General features: G+C 41.9%; 1 protein-coding gene across 2 annotated transcripts; it reads left to right on the forward strand.

The window, feature by feature from the left end:
- The first annotated feature begins 1844 nt into the window (after window positions 1-1844).
- CD274 (CD274 molecule) lies at window positions 1845-15723 on the forward strand. Of its 2 annotated transcripts, none has more exons than XM_082337427.1 (9): window positions 1845-1915; window positions 2983-3195; window positions 6826-6894; window positions 7580-7933; window positions 8417-8698; window positions 9907-10017; window positions 12570-12620; window positions 13610-13675; window positions 14679-15723. In XM_082337427.1, the coding sequence occupies exons 3-9, from the start codon at window positions 6840-6842 to the stop codon at window positions 14699-14701; spliced, it is 942 nt and encodes a 313-aa protein (XP_082193553.1). In that variant the 5' UTR covers window positions 1845-1915; window positions 2983-3195; window positions 6826-6839; the 3' UTR covers window positions 14702-15723. The 2 variants fall into 2 exon arrangements, with proteins under 2 accessions (XP_082193553.1, XP_082193552.1); XM_082337426.1 differs by lacking the exon at window positions 1845-1915 and adding an exon at window positions 2114-2843.
- The last annotated feature ends 882 nt before the right edge of the window (window positions 15724-16605 follow it).

The raw sequence follows: 16605 nt of genomic DNA on the forward strand, positions 1-16605 counted from the left end.
TGGTATGACTTCAGTTGCTGGCACTCAGACACCCCTATACACACACACGCACCCTGAATAAAGAGTCCCTCACCCATGAAAAGAGTCAGCAATTTAAGAAGAAGAGAGGACAGACTGCACTACCTGGGCACAGGGCATGGCCAGACAAGTGCACTGACCAGCAACTATTTATATGCAACTGGTCCTTTTTACCCACCTATTCCTCTATTGTCTCACACTTGTTCCTTCCAAAATCACTTAGATCTATCCCTTTTCCCACCTTTGGTTCCTCCCCTGAGCATCTCATAACAAGCCCTGTGCAATGCCAGAATGCTCTTCCCCTGCATCCTGTAACGCGTCCCACAGCACACCGCCAGGCAGCAGCTCCCCTGGTCTGAAAGGTGCAATGGTGTTGGCTCACCCTGGTGGGCTTCAGACCTGGGGCTGAGGCTCCCCTGAGAGAGGCCCAGGCAGGGTGTCCCTCTGAGCCTTTTATTTGGCTTCCCACCTGCCTTGGGGCCTCTGTGCTTGTGGAGATGGGTCTCTGATGGGCTGGTATCTCCTGTGATGGGCCTGGGAGCAGCAGGGACAGGGTGCTATTTAGGCTCCCCCGCCTGCCATTGCCTCCCTGTGGGGGTGCAGAGGAGCCTTTATCATAAAACCTAGAATTCTACATCCTCCTTTCTGAGGGGCTCATGTTATATGATTTCAGAAGATTTGGACCCAAGCCAGCAAATGAAACCGATCTTTGTCAAGTACCTCCACAGCAATGTGCTGTATCAACAGTAAACACAATGACTTCCAGGTAGAGATCCCGGTGGCTTCTCAACCACCCTTTTTATGGCCCATAAAAACATTAACTACGTATTGCAGATGGCAGTACCTGATCCTTACAGCGTAGAGAGCACAAGGGTTTGGGTGTCCTTCCCCCCCTTCAGTATGCTTCTCTGCCATGTGTGTGCTGCCATGGGTTACAGTTTTGAATTTGCTTTATATTCCACCCTGTAAATGTACTCGCTAGTGAAGTGTTCTTGCAATGGCTCCTTGGTTCGTTGGTAGATTAATGTCCTGAGTAACAGGACAAAGCAACAATGGTTGCTTTCTGTCAGGAAAGTTGTGGCAGAGATCTTGTTAGGGTTATGTTTCATAACATAAGAAACATTATACCACACTACATTGTCAGATTGTATTATCAGGTTATTGAATTGGAGTTTTATCCCTCAGCAGGATCTTTAAGTGGCAGGGAACAGAGCTGTTTACTTTAAGTAAAGTTGGATTGCTTCTTTGTCTGCGGGGAAGCAGCACGTAGCTCCTGGACTTTATGGTCATCCCGGATGCCGTGTAGTCAGCCAGATTTCCAGTCTGTTGACATCAGTCTTCTTCCACCTAAGTCAATTTTATCACGCAAGTCATCTCTTTGGAGCGTGAAGGATATGATTTCACCATGAAACAATGACTGCTGTCAAAAAAGAAAGAAAGAAAAAAAAAAGGCAGGCAGCCGCGCTGCCGGGCGGCGTGCCCTGCCGCTCCCGCCGGCACCGCTTCTCCCCGGGAGGGGAGCGGCGGGGAGCGGCGGCCGTCCCCGCTTTCGGTTTTGTTTCCCGAGAGCCCGCGGCCTGCAGGGACGACGAAGCCTCCGGGGCGGGCTGCCTGCCCCGCTCCGGCTGCGGCGCTGGGACGCGGCGGGCCGGCAGCGCGGCGCCCGGGCTTTTCGGGCGGCTCCCCGGGGGGCGGCAGCCGGCAGGATTTCCCCGCGCGGCCTCCGCCGGGGAGCCCGCCGCGGGGGCGGGCGGGGAAGGCCCGGGACGGGGCCGGCGTCCAGGGCGGCGGGCCTGGCCGGGGAGGGCGGGGCGGGGCGGCCGCCGCTCCCCACAGCCCCAGCGGCCGGGAGCAGCCGCCGGGGGAGGCGGCCCGCAGCGGCCCCGGGGCCCGCCAGGTAGGGGGGAGGCGGGCCGGGGGTCGGCCGGGAGGGTCTCTGCCCCGCCATGCCCGGGCCCGCCGTCTGGCAGGGCGGGAGCGGGCGTTCCTCTGCCCCGCCGCCTGCTGCGCCCGGGCCGCGGGGGCGGCTGGTGCCGGAGCTCAGCCCGGCGGCCGCCGGTGCCCGGCCCGGCTCTGCGCGGAGCCCGTCCTGCCCTGGGGCCCCACGGCACAGGCGGCGGCCGGAGCCCTGCCGGGTGCGTTCTGCCCGGGGGCTCCTCCGGTCACAGGCTTTGCTTAGGAGCACCCAGTGGCGGGCAAGACTGAGATTTTTGTCGGGGAGATCTGTTGCAGGACAGAGGTCAGACAGCCAGACAGCCAGACAGCCAGCCGCGGTGTATAGCGATGGTGTAAAACTTGTGCGTGTATAGGCAGGGGAGAGAGTGAGTGTGTGAGTGTGTGAGTGTGTGAGTGTGTGAGTGTGTGAGTGTGTGAGAGTGTGAGTGTGAGTGTGTGAGTGTGTGTGAGTGTGTGTGTGTGAGTGTGTGTGTGTGAGTGTGTGTGTGTGTGTGTGTGTGTGTGTGTGTGTGTGTGTGTGTACACACATATATAAAAAACAAACAACCGCACTCCCCCCCAAAAAAAACCCCAAAACTGTCCTGGTCTTTTCTTTGCTACTGAATACTTACATGGAAACGGCAACCCTGTGACCTCAAGGCAAGCAATGAAAAAGGGGAAACTAAATTCACGACGTTGAAACGTAGCTACATCAATGACTTCTGTGGTCTCACAGTCAGTACTTCACGAATTAGTTTCAGTTTCTTTTTGTTGCCTCCCCCCCCCGAGAAAATATCATTTGACCTGTTTTTAAGCACAGAAGAAATCAGTGGAAATTAACCTTCATCGGTCTCACCTATTGCGGAAATCCACCCCCGCAACCTCCTAAGGTAGTTTCAGGTTATTAGAACTTAAATGTTACATTCAGCTATTTCATATACCACTGTCTCCATGCACCTCCTACACATCAAGTAAAAAGCTTAATTCTTACCGGTTTTTGTGTATTATGTGTTTTTGCTTCCATGACAGATACTGTGAGTGGGCTGTCAAGTGGAAAGAAGAAAATACATTCTGAAAACTTTCAAGTAGTCATTTCACAGTATTTTAACTCTTCTGAGAATCTCAACCCCTTTTTGAGATATGTGAAGACAACATAAGTGGGTGAATTTACACTGAAACATACATTTAAAGTTGTGTTTTGTGCTGTTGACCAGGTTATCCTGCTACGGTCCACAAGTTAATGTGAGTACATCCTTTGGCTTCTAATACTTGTTTTTTTTTCCTGTATCGTGAATGACTTCTAGAATGAAGAAAAAGAAAGAGACAGTGTTCTTTAATTTTTGCTAAGCTAGTGCATAGACCTAACGACTCTTCTTGCACTACACAGTGGCAAGGCAAGGGCTTCGGGGAGAGAATATCTGTTCTTACCAGAGATGGGTAGGCAATGCTCTTCCTATTATTCCTACTTATGACCTTTGCAGACATGAAAAAGTTGTGTAGAAATTTCCAAGTTTTGTTAGCAGCTGTTCAGCACCACTTAAGATGAATACTCTAGGGACCCTGAGTTTGTGTCGATGGATGACTTCCTGCTACTGGTGTTCCAAGCAGTGTTGCTCACATACAGCTTTGATCAGATGACGTGTTTCTTAAAATGCCTGTGGCATTTTATGCACTAATTTTCCCAACATTTCTGTCTTTGGTTACAGTGAACCACTGTTAGCAATAGAGAATTTTCCCTAGTGGGGGATTCTCCAATAATGGGGAAGTTTCCTAAAGAAGTAGGTGGAGTTACATCAACATCTAAGTTCTGCCACAAGAAGTCTTTGGGCAAATAGTTCTGTTTTTCCTGTCCTCTTCATTCGATTGTGAAGGAAACGTACAGCAGCAATACTGAAGAGCATTTTGCACAGTGAATATCTTTTTGCTTTTATAAAACTGTGTTTGCCATAGATGTCAGAAGCCGGCAGGAGGAGAGAAGGGGCATTGTGGTAGGTTCTGTAAGAAAAAGTCGTGAGAAGATTGCAGCTTTGGTAAAGATCTTTGATTGGCATCTGCGTCTCGAGCCGCTTCAACCGATCCAGCCAGGGGATCCTTCTGCTCAGGGTGAAACAGGAGAAGGGTCTGTAATGGTTATTGCAGTGTTTTTTTTCATGCGCATCTGGATTTGACCTGGATCTACTTTTTTCTCCTTGAAAGTGAAAAATTGATTATAGCAGCAGACTTTCTCTGTCTTGAGGAATTTTGTAAGTAATAGTCATACTTCTTTTGTGTGTGGTAAGGCTTGTTTTTTTCTGCAGTGGGAGAAAGCAGGCAAATTAAAGTTCAGCAATCGCAGGATACAAGCATGGGTCTTACAACTGTAAAAGCTTACTTGTGGTCATCCATCTCCTAGGAGCTCTCCTGGAGTTCATACTGACATTCAGATTTCCTGACAAAAAAAGTGGGTATGGGTTGCTGTCCTGGTTTCAGCTGGGATAGAGTTAATTTTCTTCCTAGTAGCTGGTAGAGTGCTGTGTTTTGGATTTAGGATGAGAACAATGTTGATAACACCCTGATCTAGTTGTTGCTAAGTAGCGCTTACACCAGTTAAGGACTTTTCAGCTTCTTATGCTCTGCCAGGTGCACAAGAAGCTGGGAGGGGGCACAGCCAAGGGGGCTGACCCAGACTGGCCAAGGGGCTACTCCGTACCATATGACGTCATGCTCAGCGTATAAACTGGGGGAGCTGGCCAGGGGGCAGGAATCGCGGCTCAGGGATGGCCTGGGCATCGGTCAGCGGGTGGTGAGCAATTGCGTTGTGCATCACTTGCTTTGTATAGTCTATTATTTTTATTTTTATTTCCTCTTCCTCTGCTGTCCTCTTAAACTGTCTTAAACCACGGGTTTTACTTTTTTCCCCCTGATTCTCTCCCCCATCCCACTGCGGGGGGGAGTGAGCGAGCAGCTGTGTGGTGCTTAGTTGCTGACTGGGGTTAAACCACAACAGTTGCATGCATGGGTATGGGCATCTTTCTGTGACTGTAATACACATGCTATTTGTTCTGAGCAGTCTCTCAGCTACGGCCTCTATAAAAAAAGTAGAAGGTATTTTGGGGCTGAGTGTGCTACAACTCTGGTTATTCTGGCATGGAGAGCACAGAGAAGGTGCACACCTATACCCATCAGTCTCAGTGGCTCGCTCTTCTGCCAGCCTGCCTCTAGAGTAAGTGTGATCAGAGCACACTTGGGAGATTGGTATGCCTCTGTCTTGTTAGAGAAGCTTTACTCTGGAGCTTAGTTGGTGCTCTGGAGTGCTTGCTACTGAGGCAGTGGCATCGTGATGGAGAGACTGTCATGCATGCACATCCAGAAACTCTTAGGTACCCACAGGTTTAGGCAGCAGTTTGGCAGTGCTTTTGAGAACATCACTTGTGGCTAAGGAATGAATCGGGTACCTAACCACATTAAGAAGCCTGGGATTTATTTATCAATGAAACAGATCTTTCACCCTGAAGATCTTATTTGCATTTTCCTGTCCCTTTTAGCAGAATATCCTTTTGTAGTTGCTGATGCCTGCCTAACAATGTATGACTCCCTTCCTCAGCTCCATCTGTGTTGCCTTCTGCAAACCTGCTATTGGGATCAGGCAGCAGCAATCTGAGGAAAAAAGTAGCTTGAATCAAATTCTTATGAGGAGTCTGATTCCCTTCAGCCACAACACTGTAAAGGCACATGTGCCTTATGATTCAGGACAGTATCGTTATTTTATTATCATCTTAAAGTTGACAACCAGAGAAAGAAAGACAAACATCTTACCATAAATGCTAATAGTTGCAGTCCAGATAGAATTCTGTCAGTTAGGAAGCACAGCGGGTATTACAGTTGGTTAATTTCTTACGCAAGTGCTGAAACCACCGCTAGAAAACAGTTGAAGGCAATCTTTCCTTATTTTTGTGGATGTTTGGGTATCCAAAATGAAGACTTTATTTAGATAAAATTCTATGGTTCTCTGTACTCATGAAAGACTCCCATTACAGTGAGTTTGAATTTTTCTTGACAGTAATTGAAAAATGTTGGCAGTGTTTGATACTACTATTGCTCTGACTTAAAATACACACCTAGCAAGTGCAGTGGGTGTGTGAAGGTTAAGTGTATGAATTGATATTGATCAGTGTTTTATAATATTAAAGTGTTGTGTGGAACTATAAAAGCTATGTCAATAAAGAGGAAAAACTTCTGACAGAAAATGGAAATAATTTACTTGTTCAGAGCTAAAGCAGCAGAAATTCAGGAAAACAGATTTTGTTTGTAGGCTGACTGTTTTTGTCACTGTTTTACAAAGGCATTATTGTGTAAGTACTCATTAAGTGATTAATTACCGCATGAATTCTGTTCACAATATATGTAGCTTTGTGAGCTCCGTTTTAAGTACCGTGAGACCAGGTGTTATAAACCCAGGTATGTTCACTGTGTGTTAAAGGCAAACAGGTGGGGAAGGACTAAGTTCGATTTCTTCTACTGAACACGTATAGGAAAATCCTCTTATCCTCCTAGCAGGAGGCAACTCTTCCTGCTACAGTTTAGGGGAACAATTGGGTATTTGTGACTATTTATTTACTAATTGACAGATAGTGAAAAAGGATATATTTTGCCATAACCAAGGACAAATGTTTAAAGCAAATAAAATTAGATGTTCTTCCTGGACCCCTGCAGGAAACTTGCTGCCTTATCATCTACTGTAGTTAAAGGTGCAATTTTGTCCTGTTTTTGGCTAGAGAGCAATTCAATGCCTTCTGTCCAGTTCTTTGTGTGGAGTGACTACAAAGTGTATTTTACAATGCGCGTTCAAAAATGAGCAGATATTTATATTTGTCTATTATTTTATCATTTTAGGTTCTATCTACATCATGGAAAAGCCTTTGCTTTTGTATATATTTTTATACTACTGGCATTTCATAAATGGTAAGAAGCTGAGTCATAAGAAGCAGTAGCAGTGTTTAAGTATGTTTCCTTTCCATGTATAAGCACAGAAATGTTAATTCCTCAGTTTTCCTTGAGGTGCTAGCATTTATGTTTTTTTTTTTTTTCCTTAATGTTTTAAATAAAAAGGTCTTAGCATGCTTTTACATTAAACTAGATATGTGTGCTTAGCATGTGTACTTTGATATGGGGCTAGGTTGAAACCCTTCCCGGGGTTTCAGCATAGACACCATTTCCGACAAGGTACTGTTTGCATTAAACAAAAGGTTCTGTTGGCACTGTCAAACCTGGGAATTGTCACGTGTTCTTTAACATTGTGTGTAAAAAGAATTGATGTTTATATAAACAGAACGTTCCCATCTGAGGCGCTAACAATTGCCTGTTACTGTGGCAGTGTTCTGAAAGCAACAGCTGAGGGGCTGTGCACACACCTTTGCCTGTTTTTAGTACAGTGTCACACTGCGTCCATGCACAAAGCAGGTGTTTGCAGGTATAAATAGCCCAGTTTGTCCCAGACTTGGGCAAGTGCATGCAAAAATGTTTAACTTTTCTGAACAGGGGAGATACTTTTTGTCCTTAAAATGTCCTGTGTATATGGTAACACGTGACTTCGAATATTAGGCTTATAATTGGAAAATTAAGTTGTCTTCCAAAATTTGTTTTTCAGCTTTATTCACGGTTGAAGCACCCCAGTCACTCTACATTGTGGAACATGGGAACAACGTGACCATGGAATGCACGTTTCCAGTGCATGGCAAATTAAAGTTTAGAGATTTAAGTGTCAGCTGGGAAAAGAAAGATGAATTAAAGAAGCAGGTTTATGCACTTCTCAAAGGAGAGGAAGACTTTAAAAGTCAGCACAGTGACTTTAGGGGAAGAATAAAATTGTTGAAAGAGAATCTGAGCTTGGGACAGTCTCTCCTTCAGATCACTGATGTGAAGCTCAGAGATGCAGGGTTTTACCGCTGTCTTATTGGCTACGGGGGAGCCGACTACAAGACGATCAGTCTGAAAGTTAAGGGTGAGAGTGCTACTGCAGGAGATTCAGTGCTATCTGATACTGTTAAAAGATCTCAGAGGGGTCCCTGGAGTAAGACATGACTGGTTTAACATTTAAAGAAACCTCTCCAGAGACAGGAGCCACCTCATGGCCATGGCGCAGCTCTATAACTTTGTGTTTCTGTCTAGGCTGAATCCATGTTCTGTCCTTTATTTCCCGTAATGACGTATGAGGAATGGTGGTGCAAAAACCATTTAGACAGGACAAAGACCAGAAAGCTAATGCAATTTTCTAAACAGCGTCAAAACTGTAATAAATCCTGTACCTCCAGTTACTATGGAGCAACACAATACTGATACTTACTTTTCCTGTCAAGGGTATTATTTACAAAATCCAAGCTGATATACTTGGCCCAGGGGCTGGGGATAAAGAAAAGGTGTCTTGCTAATACATGCTATTCTTCTAGCTTCCTAATAGTAATATATTTTTTTTCCATTTGTTTAGCTCCTTATAGAACTATAAACCAAGGAGTGGTGAGCACAGGAGACAACAAATGGAAGTTGACATGTCAGTCAGAAGGATACCCACAAGCTGAAGTGATATGGCAAAACAGAGAATATGAAGATTTGACTGACAAGGCAAACACAAGTTATGAAACTGGAAGTGACCAGCTGTACCGTGTGACAAGTACCCTTACAATCAAAAGTAGGATTGATGAGATTTTTTACTGTATATTCTGGAATAAAGAGCTGCAAGAAAATACATCTGCCATTTTACACATAGCAGGTAGCATTTCTAAATTTCATTTATGGTAATACACTTCAAGATACAATGTAATTTTGTCCCAGTTGAATCAGCCATGATTTGTTTCTCTTTCCTATCTAATTTTAAAAAGGCTAAAAAGAAATATCCGTGTTGTTAAGTTTTGCTATTAGAGTACGCTTTCACCATACTAACATGTGCATCATGCATGTGTGGATGGAATTCAAGGATAGGAATTTTGCCTGACATACAGTCGTGTGAAAACTGAGTCTGAGTGTTTAAAAAATTTCCATTATTTGAAAAGCATATGGCTTAAAGCCTGGAAATTAAACCCTCACATATAAATTAAACACACCTACCAAGGATGTTCTGTTTTTCTGATGATAACTGTCAAATAAATTTGAACAATATGATCATTTCCTGCCACTACAGCCTTTGCTTTGAGCATATTTAAATTTAACAAATTGTACACAGGTTTTTTTTTCTCATAAATTCTGGCTTGAAGGAAGATGCATAAATGGAGAAGACCAATACAATTTCTCATTAGACCGTGTAACTGGGCATCACCTACTGCTTTTGCTTTTGGTTACTCTTAATTTCTGCATTGTACCCTGATACGTTTGTACAAGCTTTCAACCAGACTGGAGACCTGATCCAACTCAAAAATAATATTTCTGTTTATGAGACTGTTATTTGGTTGGTCATTTCTCTGGTCCTGTTCACTACACAGCTTTAAAAACGCCTGTGCCGGCACACTTTTTGAGACTGACAAGGGGTGGAAACAGGCAACTGAGAGTGAGAAAGCCAAGTCATCCTTTTAACGAGCAGTGAGCAGGCAGTTTGGTCTTAACCAGAAATGCCTCTGGGATTCAGGGAGGCCACGTACCCTTTGCATTGAGAACTTTACCAGATGAAAGGGACTCTGTGTTCTCTGTTCTCAATCAGCCCTTTCCTGTAGTTCTGACAGGAAACTAAGCTAGATGTAACACTTTGTACCTTGGTGACAAGCAGGAGTTGTGACGGGAATCAAAGGCATTATCACATGGAATGCAGGAAGCAAAGATAATGAGATGTGGTGAAATGCACCAACAGCACCTGACCTTAGACACAACCTAAAATGCTGTTATCATGTCTGAACTGCTCATAGCAGAAACGATATGATGAAAATGAAAGGAAAAGGGAGAGGCTTATGCAATTATGTCATGTCTTTTCCCGACTTGTTTTTCTTGAAGATTCAGCTGATGGTGTTCTGTGGACTGAGAGCAGACGCTTTGTTGGAGCAATTCTCGTTGTGACTGCTTTCTTTGGATCAGTGCTTCTATTTATGCTCTGCATAAGAAAAGGTATTAAAATTATTTATTTTAGTGTATCTCAGTTATTATCTATCTGTTCTGTTAATTCATCCTCACAGAGGTGGAATGAGATAATAAAAGTCTGCCTTAGACCTTTCATCTCAAAATGACTAGATTTTTTACCACATTGTTTATTTCTTTTTCTTTGTCTTACTTAGTTAAATACTAGCAAGTTAGCAGAGTGGAACAGGCTGTCAGCCCCTCACAAACCACTTACCCATGCATCTCTATTAATTTTTCTTCTAGGTAATGATGTAGAGCAGTAAGATTAACGTATAATCTATTCAAACATCAAAGCACAGCTTATGCACCTACTGGAAATGCAGGTGTCCTATTCTGTGTCCTCCCTTTTGACTGGGGACCAGAATGCTGGGAGCAGACAGGGCACTGGAGTTTGTTTTTTTTTTTTTTTTTCTTCCTGCATTCTCTGAAAAATTTTACTGAACTGTGAGCACATGTTTTTTTAAGTGAACTAATTGTTATGAATTGTTATCTACATATATCTTTATATATCTTTTAATATATCTTTGTATATCTTTATTCTGGTTAAAACACCATAAAAATGGTGGACTACATATGAAGTGATATGTCCAAGGTTTTGAGTCTGAAAGACTTTTTTTTTACAAGAGGGAATATTCCCACTGTGGCTTCATACCACTTGATTCATTTCCTTGTTAAGTTTTGAGCTTTTTAATTTCACTTCACTGACTTGAATTGGACATTCTCAGCATCACAGCATGCTGAAGAGCTAAAGCATTGGCAGGAATTTGTTTTCACTTGCTAGCTAACCAAAGAAAAAACTTGGAGAAATAATTTTTAGGGTATCTGAGCATGAAAAGAATACAGTTTGCCCCCAAATTAAAGAAAAAATGTTTGAAAGTGTTGCTTAACCTGAAATAAGTACTGTTACATTTTTCTCCTTTGTTTGGTTGTTTGTGGTTTTTTTGTTTGTTTTTTTTTTTTTTTCCTCGGAGGGAAAGAAGGTAGGTGTATTTGAGGATTTTATACTCAGGGGTATTTTTTACTCTTCGTTTTAACAGATACAATAAAGTCATGCAGATCTCAGAACATCCATAGGACTCATTTTAAAATGTTGAAAGAAAAGTGTTTTTGCTGAACATTCTGGGTTTGGCCAGAACTCTTCCTCTGTATGACAAATTTGTGGATTTTTTTTTAGCTGATGTGTAGCTACTTCTTTTTTTCCAAATGACTTTTTGAATTTTTTTTTTTTTGGTGAAGTTGTCTGCAGAGAAAAAGTACCAGAGGCATTGAAGATGATACAGTACTCTTAGCATGATAATATCATACTGTCATGACTGTAAATAATTACAAGAAATGCTCCAAAAACCTCAACAAGATAGTTCACTAAATGCTCCACTTGAAATTCTTGAATTTTATAGGAGATGTAAATGTGTGTAGCTCCTACAAAACTCAGCTAGTACTAAGGCAAAGGCTAGTTGTACTGTCTTTTCAAGTGGTATCTCAAAAGCTTCCACACTAAGAGAGGTGCACTTTCAGAGGCGGTATAGCAGAACTGTTGGTTTTCCTGTCTGCCAGCTCTCTTCCACAGTGAAAACCAAAACCAGCCCTAATTTCTGTCTGGAAGTTACACAAAACCATCTGTAAGCAAACTCTACACTGGGTGTTCATGTTCAAGCTCCATAAAATAAATACAAGGTAGAACTAAATGTGGATATTCAGTGTTCTGCTCACAAACTTATCTCCTGCGTTGGTGCTATGAAAGGATGTCCTGGGAGAAGTGTTTGTAAGCTTAACAGCCTTGCAAGTGATGCTAACAGGCTGCAGAAGGCCTGTAGATAACCCTGCATGTATAAGAATATACTTGTCCTAAGAACATGATAGGACGAGGAGCAGAACATGAAAGTGGAAGAAGGGACAGCAAAATCCTTGACTTCTCAGAAGATTCCCATCTGGGGATTTCAGTGAAGGTCAGAAGTTTCCTAGGTTACTTGAGTAATATTTATTGTTTGTGTGTATACATGATAATGTATATACAATTCATAATGTATGTGATTGTCATGATTACGTTACATGTATGTGCATGTCATAAACTACAAGTTGATTCAGAAGCTAAAGTAGTAGCAACAGGTTTTTCTTTTAAAATCCAAGCTGTCCTAGATGACCAGACAAGTGATTCTTTCAGAACAGAACCACCATGGAATATGGGCTTTTTTCCCCTCAAAAAGCACTGAGAAGCTCTTGTTCCCTGTTGCCCAATATGTTCAAATTCTGGGTGAAAATATATAATGGAAAACCATTTGAACAAGTATTTTTCAGTGATGTCAGTGTATAGTATCAATGGAGTTCTGGCTTAGGAACGAGGAAAAGAAATTGGAAAGGAAACCGACAGACTGGGGGCACTGAAAAATATATTTTAAAGTCTTTGAAGAAGTGGAGTGTTTTGAGAACCAATGATTACACTATGCTAGGTGTGCCCTTCCCACCAGTGCGCTTAAGCCCCCATTAGATCTAAAGTAAGTATTTTGTTTTCTTTTTGATTTTTTTCTCTTCCTTTCTTTCAGCTAGAGCAAATAAGAACAACAGAACACCTGTGGCTCATTCATCAATAGCAAGTATGTACATATGGCATAAATCTAGCTCAGTGTGATTCTTGTGGAAATAATTGCTTGAGAATTTACTTTGTAACGGTGACAACCAAACACAGATTTACATTAAATTTTCATTTTGCTTTCTACTTCTCATTTATGTAACAACTATAAATTACAATTTAAGAGTGACTTTTCATTACTATGTCAGCTTCTTGAAAGGAAAACATGAAAGAAAAGCATACTTGTTCCAGGAGCAGATGCAGTCCTGATATGCACAAGAAAATGGCAGAGTGGTGTGCTGTGTTTTGGAAAGTCTGTGACAGAATGGGACATGGTCCCTGAAACATGTACCTCAGGATGGCAGCACATCCTGGTGTGCAGAGTCTGTGCTGCAATTTGAGCCATGTTGGCACGATCCTGTGTTTTCTCCAGTATTATGGTGTGCATTTGAGGGTCTTTGTCACAACATTGAGGACAGAGGGTTTGGCCCTGTTCAGAGAAACATGGGAGAGAGCCTTAACTCCCCTAACAGTTTCTTTGTCGCCTGTTGAGATACTGATGCTATTTGCTATGAGCAAAGCTCAGTAAATGGCCAGTACCACCATGACAGTGAAAAATGGAGGAAAGAGTGGAGAGATTTAATATTTACAGTGGGAGAGAAGAGATTAAAACCTTCTAGCCTCCTCTCATGACACCTCATGGTGTTTGTGGGTTTTTTTTTGTTTTTTTTTTTTTTAATTTGTTGTATGGTTTTATTTGGAGACCATTCCAAATTAAACTGCTATGTGAAAGTTAGTTCATGCTGGCAGCTGGGTTTTTTCCTAAGAAAACCTCTCTTGAGAATACTTGCCCAAAATGGACACAATATTTGGTATTAATCTCTTCTCCCAATCTGCATTTAAGTCACATAGTTCCTGGACGGCCTGAGATAGTAGCTTTTAACAAAGATTTATCACTATATGAAAGTTTGAGCTGTGCTGACTGTTACCTGTATCTATGTCGTTTCCTTAAAGAGCTGTCAAAAGATAAGGATACACATGACTGCAGAGATGCTTTGTTTGAAGATGAAGAGCTGAAATGTAAGTATAAATGATAAAGAGGAAAATAGTAGCAAACTGCACACAGCATAAATCATCTGTGATCATCAGAGCCTTGATTCATGGCTGGTTTATTTAGTCCCTTGTTTCAACAGACAGAGGCTTCAAGAGAAGTACAGCCTCCCATTCTCTGTCTTGCAAACTTACCATCATAACTCATTGTGTACTGGGAGTTATATCAAATAATTAATCGGGGTTTAAAAATAAAAACGATGCAAAGGAAAATGCGATGTGGAGATACATAACAGCCCAAATTAGTCTTTTCTCTAGCTCATAATTTTGCTACAGAAACAGTTGTGCCAGCACAACTGAAGGAGTGGTGATGGCAATGGGGAGACCTTAACCCATCACGGCCACTCAAGCAAGTCTCAAGCTGTGAGATTCTGTCTCAGCAAAGCAAGAAAATAAATGACCAAATCTCCGAAATCTCTAAAACATACTGTGGTATGGAACAGAAGGGTGAAGTCATTGAGGTTTTTCTTTCATGTTCTTGCTGACTTCTAAAGCACTTACATTAATTACATCCTGAATCTGTCCCTGCTACACTTTACTGGTGTAAACATAAACAAAGGTAAGCTTGCTGGTCCTGCAGGTATAGATGTCGAAGTCAAAGAGTTAAGGCCTGGGGAGATGCTGCTAGGGATACTGACAGACAGAGCACTGAATGTAGTTGAAAGACTTTAAAAGAAGATTTTAAAAGAACGGGGGACCTAAGCCACAGCAATTTCACTGTATTTGCTAAAGAGCACTTTCCACCAGTGTGTTTGAACTACCACTTTATTTCGTCCCATGATCATCATCTGTTGCTTTTAATTAATTTAATTTACCTTTTAATTAATTTCATTTTAGATCTTTAATTTGAACAATGAAGCAAATTTTTTTCGTATCTCCAAACCCTAGGAAAGGGTCCCAAAGCCATGAAATGTTCTGTGACTTCATCATTTTGTCATTGGATATTTTTTTCATATAATTCTTCCTTTTACAGATATGCAAATTGAGAAGACCTAGAGAAAGCAGGCGAAGCTTTTTTCCTCTGTGGTGAAGGTTTCACAGCTCAGATATTCTGTGTTCTGTCTGTTAAGGGGATATTAATTTTTTTATTTTATTCTGTAATGGCAATCTTCTTCCATATTGTTGTAACTCAGGAAAAACTGCAATGAAGTTAATAGAACTATTATAGCATAAAAAGTCCTTGGATTCAGGCTCCTGTATATGTGACTAGGTATGGAGGTATTTATTTAAATATCCACTTTTCTGCTTTCTCAAGTTTATGCACTTTCAAAGACCCATTTCATTAAAAATATCTTTAAGGTAAAGCACTTTAGGTCTATGACCGTCATGAATTTCACAGCTAGTTCTTGAATAGGCCATCTTCTGGGCTCCCCCCGCCCCCCCCCCCCCCCCATCCCGAGCTCTGGGTTCACTGCAGAGATTTTGTTTTCCAGCTGTTGAAGACTTTTTTCAATACTTTGATCCTCATAAAAGATAAGGGTGCAACAAGACAAGATGCCATACAGACAGGGCATTTTCTGTCCTTACTGTAGATCTTAAAATACCAGATAGTCACAGCTAAGTCTGAAATAGATGCTGTAACCCTCTTGGCAACTATGGTTTGGAAATTGTTAGATAATCTTTAGCTTCTTGGTCTCTTTCTCTAAAAAGTGTTTTGGGGATTTAATTTCCTTGTGATACAGCTGGCACTACTTGGTTACTGCTCATTACTCTTCTGATTTAGCATTTGGGGATAATGCAACTCTTCAGACATTCAGGAAGAACAGCTCTTGATTTGGACTGCCTTTTTGTTCATCTTGGGAACAGAAGAAAGAGAACCTTCTCACTTCTAGGACATGAAATGTATGCTCATATGATTACTTAAGAAATGCTGAGAAAATAGGGTCCTGTATCCCATTTCTGAAGCTATTGCTTTGTTACATTTTGCTAGGTGCATAGCTTTTTTTTTTGGGTCATACACAAATGAAAAATATTTATTACAATACTATTCACAATTATATTTTTTTAATAAAATATGTTTTGGCTTTCTTGTGTTTTTTCCTTCTCTCTTTGACTTGTCAATAAGTGGTGATAGCACTACTTGTGTTTTTTTCTGGGAAAATCAGGTATCTAAGATTTAGGTGTAGAATAGTGTCTACACCCATGTCATCTCTAATGGCTCCCACAAAGAAGAGACAGTGGAGATCTGGAATCTCATTGGACTCAGGTTTTATTTTTCAGTTTAAAATAAATGAGAGTGTTGTGCAGTCCTAAGGATGTGATAGCAGCCCTTGGCCCAGGGCTTTACTGCTGGCAATATTTGATCTAGCTAATGTAAAGTTGTGTTCAGTACATCTCAGCAAGCTGCCCTATGTAGTAGGATAGAGAAATGCGTCTCATAACCATAATGGAGTTGGTAGACCTCAGTTAAGTAAAACAGGTACTATAAATTGGTTTCCCTAATGCATTGCAGAGCATGCATATTCTGATTCTTGCCATTTGATTCTTCAAGGATGCTGTGTGAACTTGAACATACCCTCCTGCTTCCCAACATGCTTTTTGAGGCCACAGTCCAGGTGTCACTGAAGGCAATGGCCATTTTTTAATTATTCTCAGAGTGCAAGAATGGCTTTGGAAATATTAGGGCCATTTGTAGAAAAAGCACTGACTGTCCTCAACACACAAATGTAGTTTCATATCACTGTGTAAATAATTCCCCTTCCAGACAATCTCTTCATTTTCTGCTTCCTCTTTGAGACTGCAACAGCTGTTTGCATATTAAAGTAAAAGTGACAAGCCTAATCGTTTTAGTTATTATCAACCTTTGCAAGGCAGTGCTATTAGTGCATGCTTAGTATCATGGAACCGAAGTTGATGTCTTTATCAAGCTTCACTGGACAGCAGGAACTGTTACATTTATC

The sequence above is a fragment of the Platalea leucorodia genome (assembly GCF_965183815.1).
Source record: "Platalea leucorodia genome assembly, chromosome: Z".
Lineage (NCBI taxonomy): Eukaryota > Metazoa > Chordata > Aves > Pelecaniformes > Threskiornithidae > Platalea > Platalea leucorodia.